At 43.5% G+C, this 18439-nt stretch overlaps 1 protein-coding gene across 1 annotated transcript in view; it reads left to right on the forward strand.

The window, feature by feature from the left end:
• The first annotated feature begins 7569 nt into the window (after window positions 1–7569).
• GPM6B (glycoprotein M6B) overlaps window positions 7570–18439 on the forward strand; it is a 138803-nt gene continuing 127933 nt past the window's right edge. Inside the window, exon 1 of the mRNA XM_045855927.1 lies at window positions 7570–7758. Within this exon, the coding sequence (XP_045711883.1) occupies window positions 7755–7758 (4 nt within the window). The 5' untranslated portion in view covers window positions 7570–7754. The remainder of the gene's footprint in view (window positions 7759–18439) is intronic.

Raw genomic sequence — 18439 nt, forward strand, 5'->3', positions numbered from 1 at the left:
GGCTGGTGTGACTCAGTGGATACAGCACTGACCTGTGAACCAAAGGGTCACCGATTCAATTCCCGGTTAGAGCGCATGCCTGGATTGCAGGCCAAGTCTCCAGTAGGGAACGCACAAGGGACAACCACACATTGATGTTTCTCTCCCTCTCTTTCTCCCTCCATTCCCCCCCTCTCTAAAAATAAATAAATAAAATTGTTAAAAAAAAACACAGATAGCTTTGAATACCACTTCACTCTCACTAGGATGTCTACAATTTTGAAAAATGTGAAACACAGGCACTGGTGAGGAGGCAGAGAAACTGGAATCCTCAGACACTGATGATGGGAATGTAAAATGGTACAGTCACTGTGGAAGACAGTAGGATGGTTCCTCAAAAAGTTAGTCATGGAATCATCACATGACCCAGAAATTCTACTAGTTATACAGGGTCCAGCAGAAGTAACACCTGCTTGAGTGTGGATGGTAGGGTAATAATAGATAGTTTTAATCTGAACATTTCCCCCAAAATGCCATATGATGTGCTTGAGTGTGACATTGTTATGTTACAGAATTACATGCTTATGATTTTATAATAAAAAATTTTGTTATGTAAAAGGGGTGTTATATGTGCCAGACCCTGTATATGCCCAAAAGAATTTCAAGCAAGACTTGAACAGATAAATGTGCACCAGTGTTAACAGCAGCTTTACCCACAATAGCCACCAGATGGAAACAAGTCAAATGTTCACTAGATGAATGGATAAACAAATATGGTCTATCCATACAAAGGAATATTATTCAGTCCTGAAAAAGAATGGTGTACTGGTACATGCTGCAACATTATGCTAAGTAAGAGAAGCCAAGACACAAAGGCCACCTATTATATGAATCCATTTACATGAAATGTCCAGGACAGGCAAGTCCATAGAGACAGAAAGCAGAGGAGTGGTTGCCAGCGGCTGGCAGGTTGGGGGATATGCAGTGAGTGCTGAAGGGGTGCAGTTTCCCTTTGGGGTGGTGACGTGTTTGGGAACTAGATAGTGATGATGTTTGCACATGTGAATGTACTAAATGCCACTGAATTCTACACTTTAAAATGGTTCATTTTGGACTTCCGGCCAAGATGGAGGCATAGGTAGACACACTGTGCCTCCTTGCTCAACCAAAATAAGGTCAGCAACAATTTAGATAGCAACCAGATCTGACAGAAAATTGAACTGTATGAAAGTCAGACAACCAAGGTGTTAAAATAGACACATTCATCCAGACCAGTAGGAGGGGCGAAGTCAGGCAGCCAGGCAGAGAGGGGTCCCGGCACAAAAAGCAACACGTAATGCATCCCGGGTGTGTAAGGCATCCCGAGCGCACAGGCAGCTGGCAGACCCAGGGAGGCCGCGGCTGTGAAGCGAGGCACTGCGTGCAAGGCGCCTGACTGTCTGGGCCACATTAACACGCAGATAAAGCAGGTGAAACTGGGCAGTGAGACAGACCGTGCAACCCATGGTCCCAGTGCCAGGAAATAGAGCCTCGGGGCACTGACTGAAAACACCTGTGTGGGTTGAGGCACAGGGAGAGACTCCCAGCCTCACAGGAGAGTGCATTAGAGAGACCCACGGGGTCCGAGAATGTGCACAAGCCCACCCACATGGGAATTAACACCAGAAAGGCCCAGTTAGCTTGGGGGAAGCAGCAGAAGGGAATGAAATCCAACAGAGAGAGGAGCAAGCACCATTGTTCCCTCTCGGACCCTGGCCCCACATACAATGTCACAACCCAGTGACTTGGGTGCCCCACTCTGGAGAACACCTAAGGCTCCACCCCTCATACGTAACAGATGTGACCAGACCCCACCCCACCCCCAAAATGGCTCAAACCAAAGTACAAAGCAATGCCTCAGAACCAATATTTTTAAGCGACCAAGAGATAGCCAACATATCAGATGCACAGTTCAAAGCACTGGTGATCAGGATGCTCACAGAATTGGTTCAATTTGGTTGCAAATTAGATGAAAAAATGAAGGTTATGTTAAGTGAAATGAAGGAAAATGCACAGGGAACCCATAGTGATGGGAAGAAAACTGGGACTCAAAACAATAGAGTGGACCAGGAGGAAGAAAGAAACAACCAAACAGAAAAGAATGGTGAAATAAGAATTCAAAAAAAATGAGAATAAGCTTAAGAACCTCCAGGACATCTTTAAATGTTCCAACATCCGAATTATAGGGGCACCAGAAGGGGAAGAGGAAGAGCAACAAGTAGAAAAATTATTTGAACAAATAATAAAGGAGAACTTCCCCAATCTGGCAAACGAAATAGACTTCCAGGAAGTCCAGGAAGCTCAGAGAGTCCCAAAGAAATTGGATCCAAGGAGGAACACACCAAGGCACATCATAATTACATTAGCCAAGGTAAAAATGAAGGAGAGAATCCTAGAAGCAGCAAGAGATAAGGGGACAGTAACCTACAAAGGAGTTCCCATCGGACTGTCAGCTGATTTCTCAAGGGAGACCTTGCAGGCAAGAAGGGGCTGGAAAGAAGTATTCCAAGTCATGAAAGACAAGGACCTATATCCCAGATTACTCTATCCAGCAAAGCTTTCATTCAGAATGGAAGGGCAAATAAAGTGCTTCTCAGATAAGGTCAAGTTAAAGGAGTTCATCATCACCAAGCCCTTATTATATGAAATGTTAAAGGGACTTATCTAAGAAAAAGAAGATAAAAAACATCCATAGTAAAAGGACAGCAAACTCACAATTATTAACAACCACACTTAAAACAAAAACAAAAATGAACAAAGCAAACAACTAGAACAGGAACAGAACCACAGAAATGAAGATCACACAGAGGGTTAGCAACAGGGGAGTGGGAGGAGGAGAGAGGGGGAAAAGGTACAGAGAATAAGTAGCATAAATGGTAGGTAGAAAATAGACAGGGGAAGGTTAAGAATAGTATAGGAAATGTAGAAGCCAAAGAACTTATGATACATGGACATGAACTAAAGTGGGGGAATGTGGGTGGGAGAGGGTGTGCAGGGTGGAGGGGAGTGAAGGGGGGGTGGGACAACTGTAATAGCGTAATCAATAAAATGTATTAAAAATGGTTCATTTTATGTTGTGTATATTTTACCTCAATAAAAACAAACAAACATAAATACATATCATTTGGAGTGTTTCCAACTCAAGGGAAGAAGGAGCTCCAACCTAAGCAGCTGGAGATTTACATCTCACCCAGACCTCCTACTTAAAGAGGAACTTGGCAAAATTAGAGGAGGAGGTTGGGAGGCCCACAGTAACTTGGGAGGAAATATGTTTTCACAGTTACATTTATGGAGAAATAATAGTAGCGATCTTCCCATCCTGAGAAGCATTCAATTATATCTGAATGGCCATGGGCAGGACACAAGGGATTTCTGAATGTGGAGGGTTGGACTGGATGAGTTATAAAGTTCCTTTAACTCAGACACTCTATGGCACACTCTCGAGAATCACTCAAGAGAAATGACAGGAACATCCTAGCCCAAAGCAACATTATTTTTTCCCAAAGTCTATCAAATTCATTATTACTAGGCAAATGGGCAGTGTGGGAAAAGTATTGTCAGCTAATAAAAATGATGGGCTAATAATTAAATAATTTTGAGCTCTGCACATGGTTTCATTTAAAGTGTCATCGGCAAAACCAAGGACACACTGTCACATTAGCTATATTCTTTGGTGTCTGTTGTGAGTTCCCGATGCCCCACTGTGAACTCTGAGCTAGATTCATGTATGTGGGTAACTCGGCCACAGTCTAAAAGTCCAGAGTCCTGTGAAAGGCACAAGCATTAGAGGTGGATATCATCCAGACTTGTGGAGTGAAAGGCTCAGCACAAACCAAAGGAAAACCACTTGCCAATGGCTCTGCTTCACAAAAAGACAGCATGAAATGACCTGTGTTTAAAGGCCGGATCTGCTTTGAATCCTGGGCCCCCTGGGAGGTGGCCGTGTTCTATTTTGCCTACATTCTGCTCACTTCTAGCCTGTGACTCTGCAAGACCTATGGCAGGACACAGCCACATTCCCCATCCTCTCAGCTGCAGCTGAACGAGAGACTGATTCTCAAAGGGGACCCCAGAACAGACTCCTGGCTGAGGCTTTGCACTTGTTCTTTAGAGCCCAGATCAGGCTTCTTACAATTGAGAAACATTTTTTACGGATGGTAATGCCGTGGAGTGCGCAGAGTTTGGATTAGGACAGAGCAGAGCTCAAGTCTAGATTTGCCACGCAGTCAGTGTGACCTGGGACACCCGGCTTAATATCTCCAAGGCCAAGTTTCTTCGTCAAAGGAAACACAACAAAAGGTCAGGGCGTCAGAAGATAACTAGGAATGTGTGGGAAGGAATCTAGGGCCCTCACCACAGATGCTCAGGAAGTTCCTCAGGAGAGGACCAGGGCACAGAGAGCAAGGACACCTTCATCTGTCTCCTGCAGGTGACCGGAAAAGCCACTTAAAGACTCATGATGACCCCAGGGGCAGATTAGCTCCTTAAACATTAGGCAGGCAAAAATTGTACCTTCTCTTCCATTCCCAAGTTAAACATGGAAAAATGTAGAACAAAGCAAAGTTGAGCATATTGGAGGTGCTTTAATCTTTATCTCAGTTTCCTCTCCAAGATCCGGGCAGCTCTTCCTTGTAGGTTTTGTCACCTGCAGCCCCAAGCCGCAACCTCCTGGCTGGGTACTGACCACCTCTGCCTTATAGAACTCTATGTAGAACTTTTTGTCTGCCCTTCTTCCTTTCAACTTGCCAACTCTCAGGGTGGCCATATTTCTAATATCAATGAAAATATAGACATTTAGAAAGCCAGTTGGATTCACACTCAAGGTGTGAGGGATCTTTAGTCTTAGGGGGTATTTGCAGTTTTAAAACGTGCATTTAAACTCATTTTTTCCCTAATGAAGCGATGTACCAGCCAACTTCATAGGAAAGTCACTTTGTTAATTTTCTGTTGCTTCTTGCTACATTGGGTTACTTTCTATTTGCTCACTAGTCAAGGCCACCTGAGCCCCATCCATCCCCAGTAAGTAGATAAATAAAATACAGTGTAAGAGAAGAATGGAAATCAACTATTTTTTTCCCACACTCTAGAATGGAGGCAGAGTCAAGTGAGGACTCCTCTGCCTGCCTAAAAGAAAATAAAGCAAAAGTTTGGACTGGAGAGTTCCATCCCTGTTTGCACTGCGAAATCTCAGAATGCCCTCACCCTAAAGATGTGGCAACTAAACCTGTCTCCAGACATTGCCAAATGTCTGCTGGTGGCGGTGGCAGGTGGGCTGGGGGGGTGGGGGTGCAAAATCATCCACAGCTGAGAACCATGGAGCTAAGTCAATAATAATTTATATAACTACTTCCCTTTTATGGAACAGTTCTTGCTTCCTTTGTTGTTTTTGTTTTATTGTTTTGTTTGCTATTCCATCTTGCTGTGTGATAAGCATCTCTTTACATTAATTTTTACTGAAACAGTCATTCTTTAGTTAGGAGAGAGTCCCAGAAATGGGATTATTAGGTCAGAGACTATGAATTTTTTTAAGCCGCTTGATTCATTCTGCCAAATAGCTTTCCAGAAAGGCTCTACCAATTTATTCGCCCACGTACAAGGTAGACTTGCTTGATTTTTTAAAAGGCTTTAGTTACCAATGTGAGAAAATTGGTTTATTTTTTTTCAAATACCATTTCTTTGACTAAGAGTCAAGTATGCCTATTAGGTGTCCTCTGCACCCTGTCTGTAGTAGAGCCTTGTTAATTTCCCAACTGCTGTTTTGTTTTTCTTAAGGGTTTTCAGGACAATTGCCTGTTGAAATCCGTCCATGACATTTCCAAAGTGAGTAAAAATTTCTATTAAAACGTGGCTTTCCTTTGACATTGTGTACACACTTGCCCTAACTTGGATTTTATCACGGCATCCCATGTGATGAGTACCAATATTTGGACAGCTGTTATTTCTTTTCTTCGGTTCAAAAAAACCTGAGACTTCTAGGGAATGACAGAAAGCATATGAAAGGGTTTCCTTTCATCCCAGTGCACAAAACCTTACACTTCTTGCTCCCATGGTCGCTCCCAAATACTATTTCAGAGTGCCATGCCAAGTTCCATTCTGTTGTTTTCACTGTCTCCTAGGGGCCTCCCACCATGTAGGAACCAACGAAACCGAACAGTCTTCCCTAAATCAGGTCTTGACTTCGAAGGACTTCCTCTTTGCCCCCACCCACTTCCCTGTTCTCTCTGCCCTTTGCAGGCCATCCCTGTCACTGTCACCTGCAGTTGCATTCCTGTACACACATGCATTCAGGCCCCATCCAAATGGATTGCTTTCCTGTAGCAAGAGGACAAAAAGTTAAACCTATGAGCTCTCTGTTATTTTATTCCTACGTGAGGGTGGTTAGCTACGACTGCTCCCCGGGGATTGTGAAAATGAGCCACTGATCCGCCAAGCACAAATCTCTGTCCTTTTATGCAAAATATTATTAGGCTTTCTAGAGCTCTGCCTTGATGAAATCTTCTCTAATCCAATAAATTTCAATAGATGAAATGTTTGCCTCCTCCACGCTTTCTCAATCCTGAAGCCTCTTTCTTCTGGCTTAAATGTCCCTTAAGTGTACTGTCTACTGTTACTGTTTATGTAACCCTCAGTTCAAGTAACATGATGTATTTTCGAAACAATCAAGAAGCACACCATAAACTATCAGGGGCTCAGAAATGTCTCAGAAAGCAGTAGCCACAGAAAAACTGCCAGGGTCTCAGCACTTTTCTAATACCTTCGGAAACAGGAAAATTCTTCTCTAAGGAGACAGGAGGAATGTAAACCCCGGACACTGTGAAACCGCTAATTCACTTACAGGCTCAAGCAGGAGGTGTGAGCGGGTGACGTGGTCACTGGGGCTAGTCTGAGCCCATCTCTCAGAGCATGCCAGGGGTGGGCTTTCCAGGGAGCAAGTGAGCTGATCGCCAACACCACCAAATCTGCCACCACCCCACATCGGAAAGTGCTGCCTGTGCCCTTTGAAATCATTTGTTACCCACCAGTAAGTGCAGTCTGCATTGGCGACCTTGGCTGCATGTCGGAATCACCTGGGGAGTCTTTGACTTGGCCCCACCCTGCTGAGGTCCCGATGACACAAAAGCTCCCCAGCCTACTCTCCCGTGCAACCTGGGTTGAGACCAGCTGAATTAAGTAAACCACCCGCAGCCCGTATGTGAACAAAAGGATCCGGGACTGTGGAATGGGACAGCGCTGTCAAACACTGGGTGTCCTTGCGGCAGTGACCCGGGTCTCAGTTTCTTCACCCGCACAATGGGTGATAACTAAGACCGCAAAGCCTCTCCAGCTGTTGAGTTCTCTTTTCTGAGATCCTGGAAGCCCACTCCCCTTTCTCTGCATCCCTCCAGTGACTTTTCTGGTGTTCGGGCCCCTGGGCGCTGTCTCGGGGTCTCAGGACACGCCGGCCCCCTTGGCCAGCCGCCTGGGTGCGCCTGTGGCGGGTTCGGGCCCAGTTGCGGACGCACAAAGCCCCCGGCGCTGACGTCAGGGCCCCTCTCGGCGCGGCCGGCCCCTAGTGCAGGCGGAGCCGCGCTGCTCTCCCACCCCAGCCCGGGAGCCAGGAGCCAGCCGCCAGCCCAGCAGCCCAGCGCAGCCCACCCGGAGCCCTGCCCGCGCCTGTGCCCGCCCAACCTGCAAACTCGTACCACCGGTTCAGCCCGTCCCCGGGGAGCCAGTGCCCCTCCCGCCCGTCTCCAACCATGGGTAAGCCAGCGCGCTGGCCCCGTGCCACTGCTACCGCCACAGCCCCGCGCCCATCCCTGCTCAGGTGGGGCCTCCTGGGGGCACCTTTACCACTGGGCCAGGGTGTGGGCGCGGATGCTGGAGGTGGGAGGGGCGCAGCGCAGGTGTCCGGAACGCCCAGGTGCGCGTCCCTGTCCCGTCCTGGGGTCGTCCCCGCCCCGGCTGCGCTCTGGCAGCGCTTCGGCTACACCCTGGGGAGGGAAGCGCAGGGCTCCCGGGAGGGTTTCAGAGAGAGCAGACGGAGCGTCCCGGGCGGCTTTATTTTATGGGGTTGTTAGAGAGTAGCTAGCTTCTTGCCCATTTCCCGGGACGCTCTCCCTCCCTGTTGCCCGAGCTCCCGGCTCAGAGTTCGGTCCAGTCCCACCATGCCGTGGTTCAGTTGGCCTTAAACCCACCCGAGACAAACGCCCAGTGCCCCACGTCTCTCGGAAAACCCCATTTGAGAACCACGACTCTTCAAACCAGGAAGGTGGGAGGGGAGAGGGGCAGGATGGGTCGGAGGGTTTCTTTTCTTTGTCCCCTGTACCAAGTATCAAAATGCGGACCTGGGCGCAGGTGGAGACAGTGTGCCAAGGAGGTTTCGGTGCAGTTGGGGATCGACTAGTAATGGTGAGAGCCAGCTCTGGAGCTTGCAAATCTCCAACCTGGGCCGGGGCGTATGTTCGGCGGTTGGAGGATTCTTTCTGTCACCTCCTAACACCCCGAAATGCCGCGGTCAGCAACACGTCGTTAAAAGGGAAACTCGTCGAGTGCGGTGGAAAGCAACCTAATGTCACTGCACGCTGGGCAATGTCTGAGCGCCGCGCTGGGGAAAGGGTGTTCTCTTCCTGCTCTGTTACCCTTCTCTAGTGGCTGACAGACTCCAGCCACCAGCGCCACAAAAGCCACAGACTGAAGACCTCTCCCAAGCATTCCTAATGAGGCAGTCCGTGGGTTTAACCATTGCGGGTTAATGGCCGAGGGCTAGGGAGTTCCCTGCCGGTCCCCCCACCCGCCATCCCTGGCCCCTTACGGCATCCCACATCCCCGCTGCTGTTGAGTGTGGGTTGGCGGGGAGGGGGGGGGTCTAATTTTGTGCCAATTAAAATCTTGGCGAGGTATAGGAAGGAGGGCACAGTATTTTGTATTAAAAGGAAGTGCAAAGAATTTTGTAGTTAAATCTTCTTTTTTTTTTTTTTAATTTACTAGGTGATCAAAATACAAAAGGAAATAAGGCCTCTGAATCCAACAGGAAATTTGCTTACCAAAGAGTTGGGGGAGAGCTAGGGTAAAATCCTTCTAGAAGGGGCAGAACTGTGGGACCTGTAACTCTGGTTCCCACTTCCCCTAATGCCCCCACGTGAGTAGTCACATCACTTAAATCTCCCTGTCCCCCCTCCCTACCGCCTGCCCCGCAGTCCCTGCTCTCTCCCCAGCGCCTCTCGCTGACTCTAAATCTCCCTTTTAAATGAGGTTCACACACAAAGATCGGGCTGCTGCTCAGCCTGTAACTCTCTGGGCGATGCTTGGAGCAAGGATGTTGAAGTTCCACAAAGTGCAGCATTGACAAAAGCACTCACTAATTTTCCTGAAATAAAGTTATTTCTGGTTTTCTAATGCCAAGCGCTGGGATTTGTACAGGTTAGAAATTGAGCCTTTAATGATCACACGGGCACCTTCTTGAGAACGGCTTTCACAATACCCTGGGCTTAAGTGAGGGTTTTATTTTTCAGTAGGTGTGGGAGTTCTCATGAAGCAAATGCCCAAATCAGAGGCCTGTTCTCAAGGAAGTACTTTGTGTCTTGGACAATTGTTAGTTCTGCACTTCAATTGCCAATTTATGTTAATTTGTGCATACTTCGCTGGTTCAGCCTGTATCCTTGGTTTTGGTTTTTAGTTTTTACATAAAAAAAGAAAGTTCCCTTCATGCTAATAAGGAAACAAACTGATTTTCTTTAGTAGGTTCTTAGTAAATACACCACAGGGCCATGAACTGGTTTTATTTTTCCAGATGTATTCAATTACCGAACATACCCGATGAATGCTTTAATTGAAATGATGTAATGCTGGGAAAATTCTGACCATTGGTCCATTGAGTTGGGACTTGGGTTCTCATGCACGTCACTTCCTCAGATTGGTATCAGTTCATTTCCTGGTAAAATGAGGGAGGTTTGTGGACATAAAAGCCCCTTCAGACTCCAATTTTAAGGTGTTCGAAATCCTTAAGTTAAACATTTTTAAAAAACGAGCCGTGGTGTGTGTATGATTGTATGTTTCTGTGTGTCTTCAAAGAAAACATTTTTTGTTGTTGAGCCCAGTGATTTTTTAATGGTGTTGTTCAGATATAATTCACATACCATTACAGGTGGCACATTCAAGGGTACAGAGTCAGGAATTTTTAGTATATTTAGAGTTGTGCAGCCACCACCACTAAGTAACATTGTCATTGTTCCAAAAAGAAACCCTGGACCCATTATAAGCCACTCCTCATTGTCCCCTCCCCCCAGCCCGAGCCACAGCAGCCACTAATCTACTTTCTATGGATTTGCCTATTCTGGACGGTTCATGTAAATGCAATGAGCCAATTGATGTTTGCCGTGTGTCTGACTGTTCAGTAACTTTGGTTGTTTTGCACGATGGGAAGATGTTGATGTATTGTTTGTATGCAGTACACCAGCTAAATGAGTGTGAGGAAACTAATCAATTCACTGGCTGAGGGGTTCCACATTGGCCATTGTGCATGTGCGTGTGCACACACATGCACACATTCTCAGTGTCACTCTGCTTTGCTCTGATGGAAACTCACGTTGCCTAACAGAATTCTGACTGTTACCTTATTCATAGGCCTGAAGACATAGCAACTATGAATGGACTCAATGCAGTAACCTCTTATAAGTCACATATGAGCTATCCATCCTGCTATAATATGGGTCATGTATCCAGAGAGGAAGGCCGATTTTGTTTCATTAGCTGCCTATAATTTTAAGTGAAAAGTCTAGGTGAGATGATCAGATACAGAGAAGTAGCTAAGTAATTGTTTTGATCCATCTTGTGGTAAGAAAATTTCTGTGAAGATTATGAACTTATCGCTTCACATAATCGATTGAAAAACCTGGTTTGGAGCAGTTCTTCTTTAACTGTAATGTGCATACAGATCGTCTGTGATCTTGTTTAAAAAGCAGCTTCTGATTCACTGCGCCTGGATGGGGCCCGAGTCTCTGTACTTCTAGCAAGCTCCCAGGTGCAGCCAGCACTGTCATTCCCAGGACCAAGAAACAGGAAAAGCTGGGTGAGCCAGAGGCCCAGGGGCCCACCCCAGCAATTCCACTGACTTGCTGTGAGACCTTGGGTGAATCATTTTCTCTTTTTAATCTCAATGTATTACAAAATAAAATATATGGTGAAATTATTTGGTGGGGGGCTCTTACACATTGCAATGGGTGTACATTAAGAAAACAAATGCAAGGGTAATGTTATGCTTGAAACACAGGAGAAAACAGATTCCTAATTGAGCATTGTTAGTTTCCACACAGCCAGTGTCAGAGGCATTCTTTGCCCTTGCATTGAAGTCTGGCATCTTGACGTGCCTGCCAACAGGATGACTGGCCTTTCTCCAAGGAGACTGATTGGGGAGTGCTTCCAGCTTTGGCTTCTGCCCCCTTCTCCTTAGAGCTGGCTGTTCCAGAGAGCTTTTCCGCACCCCCCACACAGAGCCCAGGCCACCTTCCAAGGCAAGACTCAGAAGGAAGCACACTGAGGACCCATAGAGACAACACCCGTTCTGGGAGTTTGCTCAGGAATTCAGAAACAATTGGAGTAAAAGGGATGGTATCCTGACCAATACCCCGGCAGGAAGTATCCCAGAATGTGCTAGCTTCCCTCCCTCTGGGTGTAAAGATCTAATAACAGCCCACCCTGGGTCCCGGAGAGCACTCCCTTCAAGTTTCCCATGCAGGCTGACATTTTGAAGAAACCTTGTAGCCTAATAGGAGTCCTGTTTGTGACAAACAGGAAGTTATTAATTATTTAGTATATTTTTGCTTCAGAAAAATCTGTTGCCCAAAGCACTTGACCCGTCCAAGGGTTTCTTAGAGCAGATCCTTATCTGCTGTATCAAGGTCAAGCAGTTAGATGGCTTCAAAATTGTCTTGCCTGCGCTTTTCTTTTTGCAACTATTTTTCTAAGTGTCTTCTCTTGGTTAAGACTTTCCAAAGCAATCGACTTGGTTTTCCAAGACATAAAAACTCACTTTTTGGCACTCAGATTTTATTCATGTGTGTAATATTGAATTACATTTAATTATTAAAGGAACAAGTACAACTGGCATAAACAGGTTTAGGAAGAAACAACTGACTCTTAGGTACACAATTCAGCTGGTGGGAGAAGTAGCCCAGAGATGTCTTAAGAACAGCTAGCTTTGAGGTCAAGTTCTGTGGACAATGGTCATTGTGGTTTACAAAAAGAACAGAGAATGTGGGCTTATCAGGTGAATGTTCGTTAGAGAGCTCCTACTGTATTTTAAAGCTAATATCGCCCATTTAATAATTTTGACATGGTTTTTCTGGTTACTGTTATCTGGCTTGTTAGTGTTTTGCATATGCCTTCTTTTCTGTTCAAATACTAACTTTGTCAAGAGCAAAGACTTTTATTCATTGTTGTATTCCAATGTCCATTTAAATAATTGGTGTATAGTAGGTGCTCCACAAACATTTGTTGAAAGGACAAAGGTTTTTATCACATCAAATGCACATTATTGAGGTCTATCAACATGATAAATGTCTAGATTTCAAGGTATGTAAAATTAAATAAATATATAAAAATATAATAAATAGATATAAATAAATATTTATAATATGTAAAATTATATTTATTTATTATATATATTATAAGCTGTGATAGACTGTACTAATTTCACAGGGCAAATGACATTAATTCTTTTTCTTTAATAATATTAATACTTTTAGCACAGATATTCCCAGAATAACAGAAATCAGAGCCTGAAGTCCCTTTAGAAGTAATTGGATCGCTGCAGGCATACACAGACACAGAAACAATTTAAAGAGCAGTTTGAGTGTTATTTCATTGCTTTTTTTTGCCTTCAGCTTTTTTCTTTTGATGTTATAAAATATTTTTTCTCTCTCTGGTGAAAAATACTTCCTTCTTGTCGGATGTTTGAAGTTCAGGGAAGCTTGGAGTGAAACATGGTTTCAGTGAAATTCATTGTTGCCCTGAGAATTGAAAGCTAACGGTAGCCTTGTGTCTCCACCCTCATCTTGTCCAATTGGGTTACATGAGTACCTATTGCAATGCCACGTAACTAGCAAGTGCCACTGTCTAAGCCTTTGAGTTCCTGTTATACACCCATCACCATGCAAGCTCTCAAGTATAAGATGGGTGCTCACTCTATGAGCATCCAGTCTTGCTCCATTGAGCCAGGTGCTCTGCTAAGTCCTGAAGCAAAAAAAAATACATACATAAACAAGACCCAGCCCCATCCTCAGGTCCCCACAATCACGTCATAGAGGCAGGCAAACAATTATAAGAGAAATAAGTTCAAGATCCTGTAGAATAATGTCCTCAGAGGGAATATAAGGGGATGGTGTTTCAAAGAGGGATTCCTGGAGGGGGCAGTTACCTTTGATCTGATTCTTGAAGAATCAGCAGAGTGACAGGGGTCAGAATGTGGCGGGGGAGGGCATTCCAGGCCCTGGGCACAGATGTGGAAAAGCAGGAGGCACAACAGGGGCTGTTTCTTGGGCATGTTGAGGAGCTGGCATGGCCTGAATTCGGGAGGACTGGGGAGAACTGAGGCTGGAGCACGGGCCGGGCCAGTCAAGAGCTTGGTTGTTTACCCTTTGGGTCACAGAGAGAATCATGAAGGGATGTTAAGCAGGGAAGCAACAGCTGGAGGGATATGACATACTACCCGAGGAGACAAAAGAAAGCCAGTGAGATCGAATCACTGCCTAATTGAAAAATTCCAAAAAATAGTCTAGGAGTTCTGAGAAGGGTGAGACCTTCCAGCTCATATGAAACTTCTGGTGGAGAGTTGGATTTTAGGTGTGTTGAGAAGGGTGGGAAGGAATAGGGTACACGTGGAAGACAGGGAGGAGTGAGCAAGGTTTACTGTGGGATTCTGAAGAAACTGGCCTGGCCATAGCAGCAAATAGGCGTAGGGGGAAAGTAGAAAATAAGAATTTGGGGGCTGAGGGGGGAGGGTAGGGGCGGGGTGGAGCAGAAAAAGCCAGATGAGATGTAACAAATTTTAACTGATTTCAAATGGACACATATAAATGAATCTTGCAAAAATGTTTTAAATCTTGTCTATTGCCTCCTCCCTTTCAAAAGATAAATTGAAGAAAGAAAGTGTGAGCCTTTCCAGGATGGAAAGGGTAATCTTTGGTGTGATTCCAGAAGGGCTGGTGAAATGGAGCCTCTTCTATATGTTTATTTGATTATTACTTTTAAAAGTGGTATTATTTCTTCCTTGAATATTTGAAAGAATTCATCAGTGAAGCTATGTGGGTCTGGAGTTTTCTTTGTGGAAATGTTTTTGAATTGTGTTTCTTTCACAAAGATAGTGCTATTGGATTTCCTGTTTCTCTTTGTTTTAGTTTTGATATGTTGTGTTTTTCAAGGACTTCTTCTGTGTTATATGTTACTAACTTTATTGGCATAAAGTTGTACATAACATTGATATGTGTTCTATCCTCTTGTCTGTAGGATCAGTAGTGATGTTCATTCCTAGTGAGGTGGATAATTTGTATTATCTTTATTTTTCTTGATCAATCTTGGCCATTTATTTTAAAATTTATTTTTATAGGTTGATACTCATATCTGATAAGTACATCTGACAGATGAGCTAACCACTGAATTAAAAAGAAATACATTTTCTAGAAATCAGAAAGTAGGATTTTAATGTCTAGAAGTAAAAATTGCTTACTTGATTACAAAAAAATTTTGCTGAGGGAAAAAGTGTTTAAACCTGATGTTTTACATTTTACTTTTAATTGCTCTATGTAACTCAGTATATTTGAACTTGGTGTGGCAAGATCTATTGTAAATAATCTTGAGTTAGAGTTATTGTATAGTATTTGCTGGTATACAAAGGGGACCCCCCCCAAAACAGAATTATCTTCTGGAGGGAGAGCCCCTTGTAGTCCATGCTTCCTTCACTAGGTGAGTGTTCTAGGAACCCATCTGTATCCATGTACCAGCTGGCATTGTTGTGAGGGGCTGCATTCAGATGCAACGAATTTTTTTTGGAGACTTTCAATGCATTTGCCCATTTCATGATGGGTGATTTATGAGCACATCTGCCCACACTGCACTGAGTGTTCAGCAGTTTTTGGCCCAAAATGGCATGACCCCCATGCCCCAACTTCTCTATTCACCCAATCTTGCCCCGAGTGACTTTTGTTTCCCAGGATGAAAAAAGTCCTCAAAGGGAAACATTTTGCTAATGTGGAAGAAGTGAAACAAAAAAATGGCAGAAGCACCGAAAGGCATCAAAATTGATGAGTTCAAAAACTGTTTTGAGCAGTGGAAAAAACGTCTCAGTAGGTGTATTACATCCGATGGAGAGTACTATGAAAGTGACTGAAGTTGAAACATGTAAGAATGAATACACGATTTTTTAATAAATAAATCCCGGGTTTTTGGGGTCCCTCCCCCCTTTGTATTTGTTTTATGTTGACTGTTGACTGAAATAAAAGAAGTTTCCTTTCCTTCCCATTCAAGTGTACTTTTAAAAGTATGATTTCTCAAGCTTAACACAATTGATATTTTGAGCTGGATGATCCTTTGTCCTGAGCAGCTGTCCGGTGCACTATAGGATGTTTACCTGGCATCCACCCACTGATGCCAATAATGGTCCCATAGTTGTGGCAACCAAAAATGTCCCCAGACATTGCCAAATGACAACTGTTGGGTTGGGGGGAGCAAATTCACCCCATTTTGAGAATCACTGCTTTACAGTAAAGGGATGGAAAGCCTTTTGTGCTGTACAATATTATTGAGGACCTGATTGAACACATCTGCAAAATGGGAAGATCCCTGGTTTAAAATATGTTGCCTTCAGAAAGGGATGCTTGAGTTTTCTAGCTGAAGAAAGTTGTGTTTTGTTTTACCTTCTGCCAATATTACCAAAAGATCTGGAGCTACAAGGGGGAGCCTTTCAGGCCCCCCAATTCACTCTTTCTTTGCAGTTAAATGGCCCCTAAACCGTCTCAATAATGAGACCAAACCCTCGTGCGGATAGAGTGCCTGGCTTTCCTTGGCAACTTGTCCTGATGTTCAGGGCACTTTATCTTTGAAAGGACTGAATCAATATGAACTTCATTTTGCTTATTAAAATCATTTTCATCATCTTTTGTTCTCTTCATTAAGTAGAAAGACATCAAGGATCCTGTCCCATTTCTTAACATCCTTAATTACCTTGATGGCCTTTCTAAATTTAGAATTCATCTCCTTAGCTATAATCAAATCTACCCAGATTAAGTCTTTAAGGCAACCTTCCTGCACGTTCTGTTCCTTCCTTGGAGCCTGTAGTCATGACTTCATCACGTTTTTCTATGTGTTTGAGAGACACGGGAGTTGTAAGATGAGGGACTGGTTTTTCCTTTGTTGGTAACAGAGATCCTTTAAGGACAGTCAGTAATCTCCTTGCCCTGCTTTGCCTTCCTCAACTCCTGCCCTTCAGGTGGGGTTTTCTGAGAGATCTGAGCAGGAATGTGGGAAGCAAAGGTTAGAAGGAGGCTGGAAAATCTGCTCTTTTGTATGTGCATCAGGTCACTCTTTTAGGTGGGTTTTTAAATGGCAGCTTAAATTCAGGCATCTGTTCCTTCACACAAGGAGCTATGTAATTAGCAGGGAAATGCAAACCCTTAAGATAACTCTATTTCTGCAGCAGTTTTAAAAAAACTATTTCCTTTTAGTTTTCTCACATGGCATATTCCATGGTAAGTATGACAGAATGAAGAACATAGATTAGGCAGCAGAACATTATCAGCCCTTCAGAAATCCCCAGCCAGCTCCCTTTCCCGACATAGTCTTGCCTGTTCTTGCACTTTATAGAAATGGAATCATACAGTATGAACTCTTATGTCTGACAGCTTTTGATCAACATTAATAACATCATTTTAAAACGCCGTGATGTTTTCTGTCCAGAAAATAGACCTGCTTCCAAATCATTATGGTTAAAAGTATTTATTTAATGCCTATGTGCATAAAGCTGTCAGCACAAACCACTGACTCCTACCCTCTGTCTTAAGGGGGACACATTAACACAGCAGGTGTGATAAAGACTTTGCAAATAACTGATGAGAGACTACAAAGATAAGGCATCCCCATGATCCACCTCAGAATGGAAAGTACATCTTGAGGGGTTGTGAATAAAGAGGAAGTTGGAGCTGTTACGTGTTTAGTCAGGATATGATCAGTATGAATATTTTGTGTCCTCAGAGTATAAGGATATAATATGTTGAGACCTCCCTTCAATTAGTTTCCCGAAGAAGATGGAGTTTTAGAAATTGTCTGAATTCACCGTAGTCAATCAGCTGTTGGCTTGTGGGTATTCCAAGCCGAGTGCAGATTTGGAAGAAGGGGTGAAGGTCTGAGTCTAGTTTTCATCCTGACAATCTTCAGAAATAGATACAAAAAACTGTTTTGCCAAAATAACTTTTCTTCTTGTGTTCTTTGGAAATAGATAATCATGTCTTCATTTCTTCAATGAGGAATTTTGTCATCTTGTTGACTGAAGTAATGATGTAGTCAACAAAATCAATGCTTTGTCATCACATAAAGTTGGCCTTAAATTGTATAGTGTCACCACTGCATTCCAAGAAGTGGTATCACTTCCTACCCGCCCCAGTAGTGTGAGAGCACACCAGTTTCTCTGTATCTTCACAGGATTTTTGTCTTTGTCACAGTGTTTAATTTTTCAAAAATTCAATAGGTATGAGGTGGTATTTCACTGTTCATGTTCAATTTCCCTAAAGAGGTCAACACCTTTTGATAAATTATTGGTCATTCGTGTTTTCTACTTCATTTATATCTTTCTTTGTTTTTTTCTTAATTGATTTATAGAAATTCTATATACCTTCTGTATACTAACTCTTAGTGAAATATGTTGTCAATATCATCTTCCTCTCTGGCTTAGCTATCAACTGTCAAACACATATTTTCTTGTGCAGAATAATTATAAGTCTTTTTCTCTAGTCTTTTATGATTTCTGCCTTTTATTTTTACCTTGTTTTAAAATTGTTCCTATCTCCAAGGTGATGGAGATGTTCTCCTGTTTTAATGTATTTTGTCTTAAAGTTTTTTTTTTTAAGTATTCTTGTCATTTTCAGTCTTTATTCCATTGGGATTCTAGTTTTTTGGAATAGTTTGAGTTACAAATCTATTTTTATTTTATATTTCCTATGCATGAACCACCAGGGACTTAATATTCATCCTTTCCCCACTGATCTTTACAGAATACGGTCTCTCATCTATTAAATTTCCCTGCTGTGTATGTGTGTATGTCTCTGGACTCATTCTGATTTTTGGTATATTTTGCCATCTGTGCACTAATGCTACATTGTTCTAATTCCTGTAGATTTATAATATGCCTGGTTATTTCCTTGCAGAACTTTTCTGCTCTTGCCCTTCTTTAAAAGTA

This window comes from Phyllostomus hastatus, unplaced genomic scaffold (genome assembly GCF_019186645.2).
Source record: "Phyllostomus hastatus isolate PE091 unplaced genomic scaffold, TTU_PhHast_1.1 phas_scaffold_12, whole genome shotgun sequence".
NCBI classification, from domain to species: domain Eukaryota; kingdom Metazoa; phylum Chordata; class Mammalia; order Chiroptera; family Phyllostomidae; genus Phyllostomus; species Phyllostomus hastatus.